General features: G+C 42.0%; 1 protein-coding gene across 3 annotated transcripts in view; it reads left to right on the top strand.

Moving 5' to 3' along the window:
• Positions 1 to 14,226, top strand: part of lpgat1 (lysophosphatidylglycerol acyltransferase 1) — a 138,739-nt gene that overhangs the window by 426 nt on the left and 124,087 nt on the right. For all 3 annotated transcript variants that reach the window (XR_010976213.1, XM_068044986.1, XM_068044985.1), the window contains exons 2-3: positions 221 to 424; positions 2,074 to 2,334. Coding sequence is in view for 2 of the 3 variants with exons in the window: in XM_068044986.1 (XP_067901087.1) it covers positions 2,097 to 2,334 (238 nt within the window). In the remaining variant the exon portion in view is untranslated. The remainder of the gene's footprint in view (positions 1 to 220; positions 425 to 2,073; positions 2,335 to 14,226) is intronic.

Consider the following 14,226-nt stretch of genomic DNA (forward strand, 5'->3'; position numbering starts at 1 on the left):
GGGCGGGGGGGGGGGTGCTAAGGAGGAAGGAGAGAACGTTTAATGTTGTAGTTGATTGGCTTGAAAGTGTATTTAGTACAGGTTTTAAGTCTCTTTTCAAAATGGGCATGGCACTGAGTAAGAGAGGGCTAGCTAGCACTTGTCAGCTGCGGGTATTGTGAATTAAATAATTACTGATTGGTTTATTTGTATTCTTTTCATGTCTTTTCATTCTTCTCAGGAGATCAGTAAGGAAACCAGCTTCTTCTTGGCCCAGTAGTTTCAGGCAGCTGATGCTCATCCCCGTCATATCTTTGAGTAATTGCCCAGACGATCAGTCTATGACCTCTCAGCTCCCACTATAGTAACCGTCCAGCGTCCTCTCGCTGTTCTCTGCATCTCGGTGGTCTTTCCATTTATAGATACTGGGTCACAAACAACACAGGTAAGGTTGTGTTTAATATTTCTGTTCGAAAGGGTTCAGATATTCTAGTTTCAATTCTGTTGGATCCCATTTTCCAACACGTGGGCGTGGAAATCATGAGCAAATCTTTCAGACATTATCCAAAAGATAGAGTAGCCTGCTTTTTGGCAGTCGTGACCAAAGTAAATGAACTACAAGTATGAGATGTTAAAGAGGGACAAAGTGCACCTTTACGCGTGAAATCGGCAAGATTCATTGCTCAGGATTCCCGAATTTGAATAATCTACATTTAGCTTGAAATTGTACATTTATTGCACATAAATTGTACAATCTGGGACTATCTTTTGTCTGATGTAATTCAAAGACATTTTTTCTTTTTTGTTAAACTTAAGGAAATTGAATTACAAAGTCGGAACGCAACTGGAGTGTGCACTACTCCAATACGCTGTAAGAGCCTGTTTTCAAAAGTTAACATTTGGCTCTTTTTCTGTTAATTATATGTTGAGGTTAATTTTCTTTTTAATGGACCTTCATAGTGCTCGTTATTGCAATGTGAATCTGTTAATTTGAAAGCAAAATCTGTCAATGGTTCATTTATTAATTGAATGTACCATTGTCTAAATCCTATTTTCCCTCCAGTTCTTTGGCATAGGGCTTTAGGAGATGGTATTACCATTTTTATGAGAATGAAATGTATGGTGAATGAAGGAGATTAATATCCCATGTTTCATATTTAATTTGGTAAAGAAAGTTTCAATGAGAGAGGAATTTGTACGATAGAACAATTCAGGATTAATTTGCAAATAAAGCTTCCAAAAAGAAAATTGGATTTTATTCTTGCAGTTCTCAAATACTTTGCCCTCTGGACTAACACGATTACACTTAATAGTAAATCAAATGCAAATCAGACGTTTATCTATGCTGCTTGTGTTGTGCTCCCAAAAAGTGTTTGGTCTAATTCAGAGGTATTTTGTAATTTAAAAAAAAAATGTTTTCAAAAAATAAACAAACGCTCATGTTTGTACTCAAAACATGAATGTCTTTGCACTATTCACAGAGCGTTCTTCTGGCAGCTGGTGTGCCATTCGCAATCACTGGTATAACTCCAGTATTACTAGCTGCTAATTTTTCTCCAGTAATGGAATATAACCACGGCCTAAGCTTGGTTAAATATTGTACACATATTCAGATGGGCTTTTGTGATAAAGGTATCCAAATTATGTTTGATCCAGTTTAGTACAGTACATTTTTTGGTTGCATTTTGGACTTGGTTTAATCGTACGCAGTGACCCTGACTGTTCTCCTTAGATATTTCTCTGGCTTCATTTCAAGCTATGCAACTTCTGAATTTTACTTCATAATGTTCAGCATTGCAGGTTTGAGCAATTGTTTTTTTTGACCACTTTCACTTTTTTTTTATAGTTTTGTGGCAAGTTTTTATATATGAGGGATACCAGTACTCTTCACAGGGGTTCCTTTGGCTGCTGGCACCAGTATTTTTGCACTATGCTCCATAAGGTTATTACATGTTCATTTATGACTTCAATACCAATTTAGTGACCACGATAAACTACCCCTTTTTATGTCTTTACTGCAGAACAAATAATTTGTAATTGTGTGTTGATATTTTTTTTTGCATTTTGTACAAAAACCTTTCATTGTTTCTACAGGACCAGGCAGAGGAGGTAGAGGCATGGCAATGAACAGAAAACAAATACAGCGCAGCAGCTGGATATTGTTGAAAGGGACAATCCGTTTTGTTTTTATGGTCATCAACAACCTGGTTGCGATTCCATCCTATATTTTGTATCTCATAGCCCTTCAGCCATTGAAATTACTTAATAGTAAACTGTTCTGGCAAGTGGAAGGAATAATGTTCAAATGGCTGCTGGCTATGGTGTCGTCGTGGGGTTGGACAGCAGGCTACACAGGTAAGAATTTAAGAAAAGGAGTTTGCATAGATTTTTGCATCACTAAATGAAGTACAATATGATATATTTGTACAGTGGGAATATTTGTGTAGATGTGTTCATCTTGGAGTAGAAATCAATAAATCATCAACAAATATGTTTATTTTTCCACTTATCAAACACTGGCTCCATAGCTATTCTATTGTGAAGAAGGTTGGCAGGTAACTTGATCCAGCAATTTGTCAGTCTTGCTCTGATATTACCTCCGAGGAACAGTAACAGTATTTACATAAGACTTGTTCACTTCCTTCCTTCCCTCCCTCGTGAGCAGTATCTAACTCCACTTAGCACACTGTTCGCATTTCTGAATGAAATGAGGAACTTGTGGAGAAATGTGTGGTCCCTGCAGCAAACAGACTTTTGTTGTCTTTTTAAAAAAATTTGTTCTTGAAAACAGGCAAGTTCCAAAGAGTAATTGGGGAAATCTATTGTTGCCACTATTTAGTGCTGAGCAACTCTAGTTTACTTCCAGTAATTTTTCCTTGGAGTTTAATTCTGTTGGAATTAGGGAATATATTTTTCTTAACTTGAGCAGAAAAACAGACATAAGTATAAAAAGTCCAATTCAAAATCTACTTCTTTGACCGTGCTATCAGTCATCTACTGTAATCTACTACTGCTCACTGCCTTTGTTTCTGTCAAGTACCATTAGATGTTTTACTGCGTTAAAGACGCTACCAGTTGCTGCTGTTTATCCCATTTGCTAGAATTGGTGAGTGGAGAAACATACAAAACTATGTGGGGATAATGCTGCTGCTAAAAAATTTCTTTTCCGTAAAAGTTTTGTTGAGTGATTCTACCTTTTTCTCCCTCACCTTTCTTTGTTTTCCATGATGCACCCTTCCCTTGGCAAGTGGCTTATTACAGGATTTCTGCCCCGATACTTTGAAATTAACCACGGGAATGTGAGAGACAATGACCCTCCATGACCTCCATCTCCCCCATTCTCCATGATGTGGAGAAAGTGCTAAATTTACTTGAAATTGTTGAAACTGGTACATTGAGCAGAGAGCTGAAGGTTCAAAATTTTGCTGAGCAGTACATCAGGTGCTTGAGAAACACTTCTAATAACAGTAAATGGATATTCCAAACTGTAGCAGTATTAGTAAATGTGTTCTGAGTCATTCTGGACATCACTATTGCTATGGAAATGTAAGATGTTGAAGAGCTTTTAAAAAAAAGAACAGGTTAACCCTGCCTAGAGATCAGGAAAATTCAACAAGGCTCACCTTTATTTGACTTGTGATCTGCCACAATGCCACCAACTGCCTCATCAAATCTCTCTTTTCCCCCCCCCCCATCCTCATTTCTAACCAAAAGTGTGAGAAACTCGTGATTTTGTCACCAAAGTAGAGACCATTTTTTAAGCTGCCTCTGCTGCTCCCAACACTTTACCCACCAAGCCAATTCCTGCCCCAGTAGCTGTGAACGCTCATCTTCCCCTCTCCAAGCTCATCTCATTCATGAAGCCCTTCGCGTGTTCCTTTGATCCTGTTCCTACTAGACTGCTGACCATTCAACTTTCCTGCTGGCTCCAATGCAAGCTGACATTGTAAATGGCTTTCCCTCAAAAAAACGCACCCTTGACTCCTCTGTCCTTTCAAGCAATTGCCTTATTCCCAACCTTTCTTTCCTCTCCATTGTCCTTGAGTGATGTTTCCTGATCCATGCCCATTTCTCCTTCAACCCTCTGTTTGAATCCCTGCAGTCATATTTCCACCCCACCTACAGTATTAAAAAGACCGTAACCAAAGTCAGATTTTCTGTGGCTGTGATCGTGGCTCGTTATCTCTAAATTTCTTTGCAATTTTTGACACAACTGACCTTACTATCCTCATCTAACGCCTCTCCTCTGTTGTATAGCACAACAGGATTGTCCTTGCTTGGTTCCACACTTGTACAAAAGTCATAGCCAGAGCATTTCTGCCCAAGGTCTTTTTTCTTGGCATGTATTGTCTTCTCCAGGGATCTATCCTTGGCCCTCTCCTCTATTAGATGTTGTCCTTTGACACCATTTGCAGAAATTGAATTATCTTCCATATGTATACTGCTGACATCCAGCCCTGCCTCTCCACCACCTCTCTTGATCCCTGTGTTAGCTCTGTGCTGTCAGACTGATTGTCCTCCCTCCAAGCTTTGATGAGCCACTATTTCCTCCAGCTAAATATTAGAAAACCAATGCCATTGTCTTCAGCTCCCATTGTCAACTCTGCGTCCTCACAATCAACTCGAGTGTCTCCTCCAATAGCTGGAGGAATTTTACACTTGGCAGATGGGATCTGTCCACTGACCGAAAAGTCGGTGGCAATCCCACCTCCGCTGGGTCTGGCGATGCAGACCAGATTTTACGGTCCCCAGGCCCTTAATTGGTCTTAGGCGGGACTGCCACCTCATTGAGGCGGGAAGTCCTGCCTAATAGAGCTATTGGCCAATCAGCGGACTGGCAGCTCTTAGTCCCAGCAGTGCCACTCGGAGCGGTGGCCACTGCTGGAACTGCAAACCAGCTTCAAGATGAAGAGGAAGGATGGCCCCAGAAAAGAGTTAAGTTTTTGGGGCCTCACTGGGGGTGATCGGGCTCTGATGAGGCAATGGGGGGTCAATTGGGTGGGGGGGGTGGTGGCGGAGCGTGTTGGGGGTGGTTGGGGCATCGGGGACAGGCCTCTGTCAGACACAGGTGCCCGATCAGGAGTCTCCCTCACCCCCCCCCCCCCCCCCCCCCCCCCCGGCCATCAGAAGGCCGCATACCTTTATCAGGCAGCTTTTCTCAGGCCTGGGCCGCCTGCCTGTCAAATGCAAAGACCTTGTGGCGGAGGTCCTTAAGTGACCGTTAATTGGCCACTTAAGAGCCTTGATTGGCCTGGGATGGGCAGGCTGTTTCTCGCCACCCGCCACCCTGAGTAAAATGTGATCACTAATCTTTTCCAGTGGTATAGAATCACAGAATTGTTACAGCACAGAAGGAGGCCATTTGGCCCATCGTGTCTGCACAGGCTCTCAGAATGAGCAATTCACCTCATGCCGTTCCCCCTCCTCTCCGTAATCCTGCACATTTGTTTCCAGATAACAGTCTAATTCCCTTTTGAATGCCACGATTGAACCTGCTTCCACCACACTGTCAGGCAGTGCATTCCAGATCCGATCCACTTACTGCGTGAATAAGTTTTTCCTCGTGTCGTTTTAGCTTCTTTTGCCAATCGCTTTAAATCTCTGCCATCTGGTTTTCAGTCCTTTCACGAGTGGGAATACTTTTTCCCTATTCACTCCGTCCTGATCCCTCACGATTTTGAATACCTCTATTAAATATCCTGTTAGGCTTCCATTCTCTAAGGAAAACAGTCCCAACTTCTCCAATCTGTCTTCATACCTGAAGTTCCTCATCCCTAGAACCATTCTCGTGAATCTTTTCTGTACCTCATCCTGTTTCTCCCACCAACCTTGTCAACTCTCTGACTCCAGCCTCTTGCACATCTCGGCACCGTTGGTAACCTTGCCTTCAGATGCCTAGGCCCCATGCTTTGAAATTCCATTCCTAAACCCCTTTGACTCTCCATCATTCCTCTTTTAAGACCGACCTTAGAACCCACTTATTTGACCAATCTTTTGGTGACCCCTCCTAATCTGTCCATTGGTTCAGTGTCCCCTTCTTTTCACTTATGTCTCTGTGAAGCATCATGGGACCGTTTTCTAGGTTTAGAAAGCACTGTATAAATGCATGATTTCTGTCTTCTCGTTTCAGAATTTTATTTTCTCTCCTTTTATCTCCCTTTCATCCCATTCCTGTTGAGGTGCTGGCATGTGCCCAATGACCTGCACACCATTGCAAGCTACTGATGATACTAGGTATCCAAAGAGAAGACCAGTTGCTCTGAGTCACTTTACAACTTTCTCGTGACCATTTCATAGGCCATTAGATCTTGGGCACATGCCAGCATCTCAACAGGAATGGGATGAAAGGGAGAAAATAAAATTCTGAAATGAGAGAACAGAAATCATGTATTACAAAGAACAAGGTTGAGAACTGCTTAATTTTTAAAGACATTTTAACTTAATTAGTTGAATGAAAATAGATTGGCAATATGCATTAATGTAGAAATGGTCCCTGTTCATACCAAACCATTAAGGTAGTTAATTATCTGAACAAATATTCTCTTTATTGTTTGAACAGACTGTGACTCGATGTTGATATGATCAGGTAGCTAGCTACTGTCTTTGAATGTGATCCTATATTGCTGCTCAGCAAAATGTTTTATTACTTGAATAGGTGGCTGTGTAGAATTCTTACGAAATTCTGAACAATGAATAACTAAAATAGAAGTAGGTAAGTGGGTAAATGGAAACATTGGGTGTGGCTTCTTGTAGATTTGCTACGATTTATCCTTTTCAGGATATCTCAGTAGATTTTGTTCTTACACAGTAACATACTGCTGGGAGCAGCACTCTACTCTGTTTCCATGGCTTTGCTGTAGAAGTGCTACTTGGCAATTTTCCATGATGTCCTGGCAAATACAATATGTGCACATCCTGTTTGCCTCCCACATTAATGGTGGGCCTTTTATTGACCGAGAATGCAGAAACCATTGGGGTTAAACCCATAATTCCTTGGTTGTTTGCAGAGCGCTTACCAGTTAGATGAACAGAATACATTTTTAGAAAAATTCCAAAATAATATCAAAACATTAACACAATGTGCAAGCTGTTTAAACTTGGAACAGTATTTAGTTGTTAGTCCTGATCATAGTGAGAGTCTGATAGTGGTGGAGGCTACTGGTGCTGAGAGTTAAAGTAGAACTTGAGGACTAGATCACAGCCACAGAATTTCTATTGTCAGCAGGTCCATCATTTCCCTGAGGAGCTCTAGTAAATTTGTGAAACAAGACTACCCTCCCATAATTCCATTCTGACTCTTGGTTCCCTTACCATACCAAACCTATTTTAGATATTTGATTAGCTCCTCCTCCTAATACATTGCCCACAGTATATGTCAGGCTCAGTGGTCTTTGGTTTCTTGGGTTATGGTAGCTACTTTCCAATTATCAGGGACTACTCCCATTTCCAACAATTCCTTAACAATGGTGGATGCACATGAGCAGTTTCATGAATCACTTGTATAAAGTCCAACTTGGCCTGATACCTTGTGTCCCTTTATTTCCTGAGCCTATTAATGATTACCTTATCTGAAATTTCAGCTTCTCTGGTACTTGCTTCGCTACCCTGGGAATTCAGTTTCCTTGCTGGTCATCACTGTGAATGCAGAAAAAGTAATTAATTTAGTATATTTTCTGCCACTTGGCATCATTGCCTTTCTGACAACTCGGTAGTTCTATTCACCTGCTTGATGTGAATATATACATTTCTTTTATTATTCCCTGCTATCCTAACCTTTATTTTCTATTTTAAATGCTGTCAAGTTTCTTAACTTCCTTTATTTTGTTTTATGTTCATCTCAGTCCTTGATGCAAACTGTAGCTTTATGGTTTAGGAAGAGGTCTTTTTTTCCCCTTCTAGCATTACTTTCATTGTTGCCCACGTTGCTCATTTCTTTATTTTACTGTGATTTCCAACAGTAGGGGTGACATTTTCTCAGCGATTGTATATTGTATTCTTTATTGCTGGTCACAGCACACACTTGATTAAAATTTGCTTCTGCAGGCTGGTGAACATATAGAGCCCAAACTGGCAGCTTTATTACACCTCAGGACAAGTTAGTTCGGGTGCTCTTTTCATGATGGACCAACTTCTGTCATTGTTTTTGGATAGCAATCCACCTTGTCATTGGTAGAATTTAGCCATTCAGTTGCATCCGATGGGGCTGTTAACAGCATGTATTTATTTGGCAGCAGAACTTTCATCATAAAATTATGATTTGAATCCTGTGACTGTCTGGCTGCTTAATGTTAGCTATGAGAAATATAGTTTTAACGTAATTTGTTTTGGGAGATTGTAAAGGAATCTGGAACTGTGTCTTGGGCAGTATTACAAAGAATGTACAACACAGAAACAGGCCATAATAAAACAAAAAGTACTGGAAATACTGAGCAGGTATGGCAGCATCTGTGGAGAGAGAAGCAAAGTTAACGTTTCAGGTCGGTGACCTTTCATCAGAACTGGCAAAGGTTAGAAATGTAATAGATTTTAAGCAAATAAAGTGGGGGTGGGCCACAGAGAATAACTGACAAGGAGGTCATGGGGCAAAGACCAAGACAAAGAGTGTGTTAATGGTGTGGTGAAATACAAAGCATTAGTGCAGAAAGGGTGTTAAATGAAAGAATAATGAAAGCCCTAGCCAAAAGCAAAACATGAAAAAAAAAGCGGGCAAGCACCTGGTAAAAAGTGGGCAGGCAGATGGTTTAAAAAAAAGTGTGATGATGAAACACATTAAAATAAAATGAAAAAAAAAATACAAAGTAAAACTTAAAAAAAAAAGGTACAATTTAAAAAAAAAAATGGGGAGGGTGGTATTCATGCTCGGAAATTATTGAACGCCGTGTTCAGTGTGGTAGGCTGTAGCATACATAATTGGTAAATGAGGTGCTGTTCCTCGAGCTTGCGTTGGTTGAACACTGAAACACTGCAGCAATCCCAGGACAGAGATATGGGCATGAGAGCAGGGGGTGTGTTGAAATGGCAAGCGACAGGAAGCTCGGGGTCATGTTTTTGGACTGAGCAGAGGTGTTCCGCAAAATGGTCACCCAATATGCGTTTGGTCTTCCCAATGTAGAGGAGACTGCATTGTGAGTAGTGAATACAGTATACTAAATTGAAAGTACAAATAAATCACTGCTTCACCTGAAAGGAATGTTTGGGGCCTTGGATAGTGAGGAGAGAGAAGGTAAAAGGGCAGGTATTACACCTCCTGTGATTGCATGGGAAGGGGACGAGGTGTCGGGGGTAATTGAGGAGTGGACCAGGCTGGCGTGGAGGGAACAGTCCCTTCGGAATGCTAACGGGGGAGGGGAAGATGCGTTTGGTAGTGGCATCACGCTGGACGTGTCTGAAATGGCGGAGGGTGATCCTTTGGATGTGGAGGCTAAACAAGCCATTCTGCTCAACTGGTTCATGCTGGTGTTTATGCAACACACAAGCCTGTTATGTTGCATGCTGAGGCAGTAGCCACTATGCAATCAGCTGAGATGAGGTGGGGAGAGTGGAAGAGGAGGTGGTCATTAATTCTGTGGAGGGGTACCATGATGTGTGAAGTAAAGTAACCGTGATTCGAGGGTTACTCATGTTGAGGGTCACCACAGAAGAAATGCATGTCGTTTTTGACATTGTTGATATGTCAAAAAATCCTTCCAATGTTAGTGAAGTATTGTAATTACTATAAATGTAGATTTTATACTGAGTAATGTTAACTGACAAATTAGAATGGCACAGTATCCTATGTTAAATGATAGATCCAAACTGTACCCTCAGCAATCCTCATGTACTCCTTTGTTAAAAAGGCCTTGTGAATGCAGCATCCCAGAATCCATGAAAACAAATCAACAATAGTGCAAAGCAACTTGTATGGTCTGGCAGTGATGGCCAATTGTTAAATATTATCTGTTTGTAGTATATATAAATGATTTGGAGCAAAATGTAGCTGGTCTGATTAGTAAGTTTGCGGACGACACAAAGGTTGGTGGAGTTGCGGATAATGATGAGGATTGTCAGAGGATACAGCAGGATATAGATCGGTTGGAGACTTGGGCGGAGAAATGGCAGATGGAGTTTAATCCGGACAAATGTGAGGTAATGCATTATGGAAGGTCTAATGCAGGTGGGAGGTATACAGTAAATGGCAGAACCCTTAGGAGTATTGACAGGCAGAGAGATCTGGGCGTACAGGTCCACAGGTCACTGAAAGTGGTAACGCAGGTGGATAAGGTAGTCAAGAAGGCATACGGTATGCTTGCCTTCATCGGTCGGGGCACAGAGTATAAAAATTGGCAAGTCATGTTGCAGCTGTACAGAACCTTAGTTAGGTCACACTGAGAATATTGCGTGCAATTCTGGTCGCCACACTACCAGAAGGACGTGGAGGCTTTGGAGAGGGTACAGAGGAGGTTTACCAGGATGTTGCCTGGTCTGGAGGGCATTGGCTATGAGGAGAGGTTGGAAAAACTCGGATTGTTTTCACTGGAACAACGGAGGTGGAGGGGCGACATGATAGAGGTTTACAAAGTTATGAGCGGCATGGACAGAGTGGATAGTCAGAAGCTTTTTCCCAGGGTGGAAGAGTCAGTTACTAGGGGACATAGGTTTAAGGTGTGAGGGGCAAAGTTTAGAGGGGATGTGCGAGGCAAGTTTTTTACACAGAGGGTGGTGAGTGCCTGGAACTTGCTGCCAGGGGAGGTGGTGGAAGCAGATACGATAGCGACATTTAAGAGACATCTTGACAAATATATGAATAGGAAGGGAATAGAGGGATATGGACCCCGGAAGTGCAGAAGGTGTTAGTTTCGGCAGGCATCAAGATCGGCGCAGGCTTGGAGGGCCGAATAGCCTGTTCCTGTGCTGTACTGTTCTTTGTTCTTTGTATTCTGGACTGCCACTAATCCAAGAAAGCAGAAATCCCCACAAAAACACCTGTACTGGTAAAATGTAGTGAGAGAGAACAATTGGAATTGACAGCTTGGAGAAAGTATGCACCCAAATTGTAGACTTAATGCCTTTACGCCCTTGCTCCAGTAAGTAAAAAACAGGATGACCGGTAAGTATCGTACACTTAACACCTACGCCTGCAGAACAAAGTTCCCTAAACAGAAACCCAACTACCAAACCCCCCTCCTCACAGCAGAAATTCATCCTAAGTCCCCCTCCCCTCACAGAAGACAAATTTGACTTCTCTTCCTTCCCCGCCTCCACTAAAGGAGGCCAAACTTAAGGACAAATTAGGCCCCTCCTGCCACCCCACTGAGCACAAATTGGACCTTCACCCAACTAAGTTGAAGCTTGCTTCCCCCATGATCTCCGAAATATTCCAGAATGTACATTTAATAATTTAGTCAAGTATTTTGTTATATGTTTCTTCTAGAGAAACTGTCCTGGTGATGCTTTTATGAGGTTAGCTCCCTGTTTGTGCTTTAATTATGGACCCATAAACAAACTTTGCTGCCAGTAAAAATGGATAGGGCTGTGTGTTTTTGTTTCAAACCAGGAAACCTATCCACTGCAGAAAGAACAAATCTGCTCCTTTTTGCTGGGTGTAGAGAAAAACTTACTTGCTGCTAAGTTGCAAATTTCATGTTAACATGAAATGTTGCTGCTTTTGTCTTTACTGCACGGTACTCATGATATTTGAATTGTGGATGGAGCTGCTGCAGTGACTTTCTGTGGGGGTGGGTGGGTGGGTGGTGGAAGAAGAGAGTAGTTAGCAAAACATATGGGACCTTGGGTTTCATTAATAGAGGTTTTGAGTACATAAGCAGGGAAGTAATGCTGAAGTCACCACACCTTAGGAAGGATGGGAGGGCCCTTGAGGGTGCAGACGAGATTTGCTAGAATGGTTCCAGAGATTGAGTGAGATTTGATAGAGGTGTACAAAATTATGACAGGCTTAGATAAGGTATTGGCGGCACAGTGGCGCAGTGGTTAGCACCGCAGCCTCACAGCTCCAGGGACCCGGGTTCGATTCCGGGTACTGCCTGTGTGGAGTTTGCAAGTTCTCCCTGTGTCTGTGTGGGTTTTCTCCGGGTGCTCCGGTTTCCTCCCACAAGCCAAAAGACTTGCAGGTTGATAGGTAAATTGGCCATTATAAATTGTCACTAGTATAGGTAGGTGGTAGGGAAATATAGGGACAGGTGGGGATGTTTGGTAGCAATATGGGATTAGTATAAATGGGTGGTTGATGTTCGGCGCTGACTCGGTGGGCCGAAGGGCCTGTTTCAGTGCTGTATCTCTAATCTAAAAAAACCTACAGCAACTACTGAACTGGAATGTCAACCTAATTATCTTTTTAAGCAGAACAGTGAGCCTTAAATCTACAATCTTTGAGCTCAAAGACTGAGCTAAGTAAGCTGATGTAGTTACCAAACTGCAGCTGATATCTGTGGTGGAACTGCAATTTTTAACGCCTTTGGGGAACAAAAGAAAGAGATATATGTGGTTGGACAGCTTTCACTTTGTAGTTACACAACGATCTTGGTTCCTAAATCCGAGTTGTTTTGTTCTAACTTTTGGTTACAACCTTGTTTAGTACTTCATGTGTGTTTTTACTGAATGGATTCTTGACACTATGGACTCGTCTAACTTAATTATTTCTCTAGCTGGCCTCGCTGGCGAGCAATATTTTGTTGTCACTGGGATTTTAGTGAAACCATATTTTAGATGTCTGAAATGCCCATAGTATGTCTACTTAAAACTGCCAAAAGCACACAGCAGTACCATTATAATATTTTGCCTCTCTAAATGTTTTGTTAGGAGATTATTTTGATTTCCTATTGCTACAGGCTTGTTGATAATGGTGAGGCAAATTGAGGTAATAAATTGAGCTTGTATAGAAAGTATATTGGATTAAGTGTAATTTATGCTGTAATGTATTGATACAAATCAACTGGCTACATCTATTAACCATGCTGCATTACTGTTATCAGCCAACTATTAGCAGCATTAATACTCACAGTAAAGAAAGTGCAAGGTGATACATTGGCACATTTTGCCTACAAGTTGAAGGGAAAAGTATGGAACATGGGGTTACATTAAATCAGGTTATGTTATGAAATTTAGTTCTGTGGAACATAGTTGGACTCAATGTCGTGAAAAAGAAGGAACTGAGGGAAGGAGCATTGGAAACATTTCGTGGATTCAAAGATTGCATGAGGTATATTAAAATATAGTGTTTTACTTTGTGAGAAAAAATATCCTTTTTTTTAAGCAGAGTTCCTTTAAAATTCTCAAAATACAAGTTTCTTCATTACAGTGGTGCTGTATTCTGGTATCGTCAATATCTGATCAGTGTATTCCCTTAATCAGCAATAAGATGGCTTTCAAACGGAAAGGAAAAAGTTGTGTTTTTTTTTCGTTTGTGGGCTGTGGGCGTCTCTAGCAGGACCAGCATTTATTGCCCATCCCTAATTGCCCTTGAACTGACTGACTCGCTAGGCCATTTCAGAGGGCATTTTAAGAGTCAACCACTTTGCAGTGGGGCTGGAGTCACAGGTAGGCCAGACCAGGTAAGGATGGCAGACCTCCTTCCTTAAAGGAGGTTAGTAAACCAGATGGGTTTTTACAACAATCGACAGTGGTTTCATGGTCACCATTAGAACCATTGAAAAATTACGGCACAGAAGGAGGCCATTCAGCCAGTCATGTCCATGCCGGCCGAAAAAACTCGCCGCCCAATCTAATCCCACCTTCCAGCACCTGGTCCATAGCCTTGTGGTTACAGCACTTCAGGTGCATGTCCAGGTACTTTTTAGAAGAATTGAGGGTTCCTGCCTCCACAGCCGTTCCAGGCAGTGAATTCCAGACACCCACCACCCTCTGACTAGCTTTATTATTATTTATTTTTTTATTTAGAGATACAGCACTGAAACAGGCCCTTAGGCCCACCGAGTCTGTGCCGACCAAGAACCACCCATTTATACTAACCCTACAGTAATCCCATATTCCCTACCACCTACCTACACTAGGGGCAATTTACAATGGCCAATTTACCTATCACCTTTGGCGGTGGGAGGAAACCGGAGCACCCGGCGAAAACCCACGCGGTCACAGGGAGAACTTGCAAACTCCACACAGGCAGTACCCAGAACTGAACCTGGGTCCCTGGAGCTGTGAGGCTGCAATGCTAACCACTGTGCCTTTTAATTCCAGATTTATTAATTGAGTTCAAATTTCACCATCTGCGTGGTGGGATTCGAACCCATGTCC

This window comes from Heterodontus francisci, chromosome 13, assembly GCF_036365525.1.
Source record: "Heterodontus francisci isolate sHetFra1 chromosome 13, sHetFra1.hap1, whole genome shotgun sequence".
Taxonomy (NCBI): Eukaryota; Metazoa; Chordata; class Chondrichthyes; order Heterodontiformes; family Heterodontidae; genus Heterodontus; species Heterodontus francisci.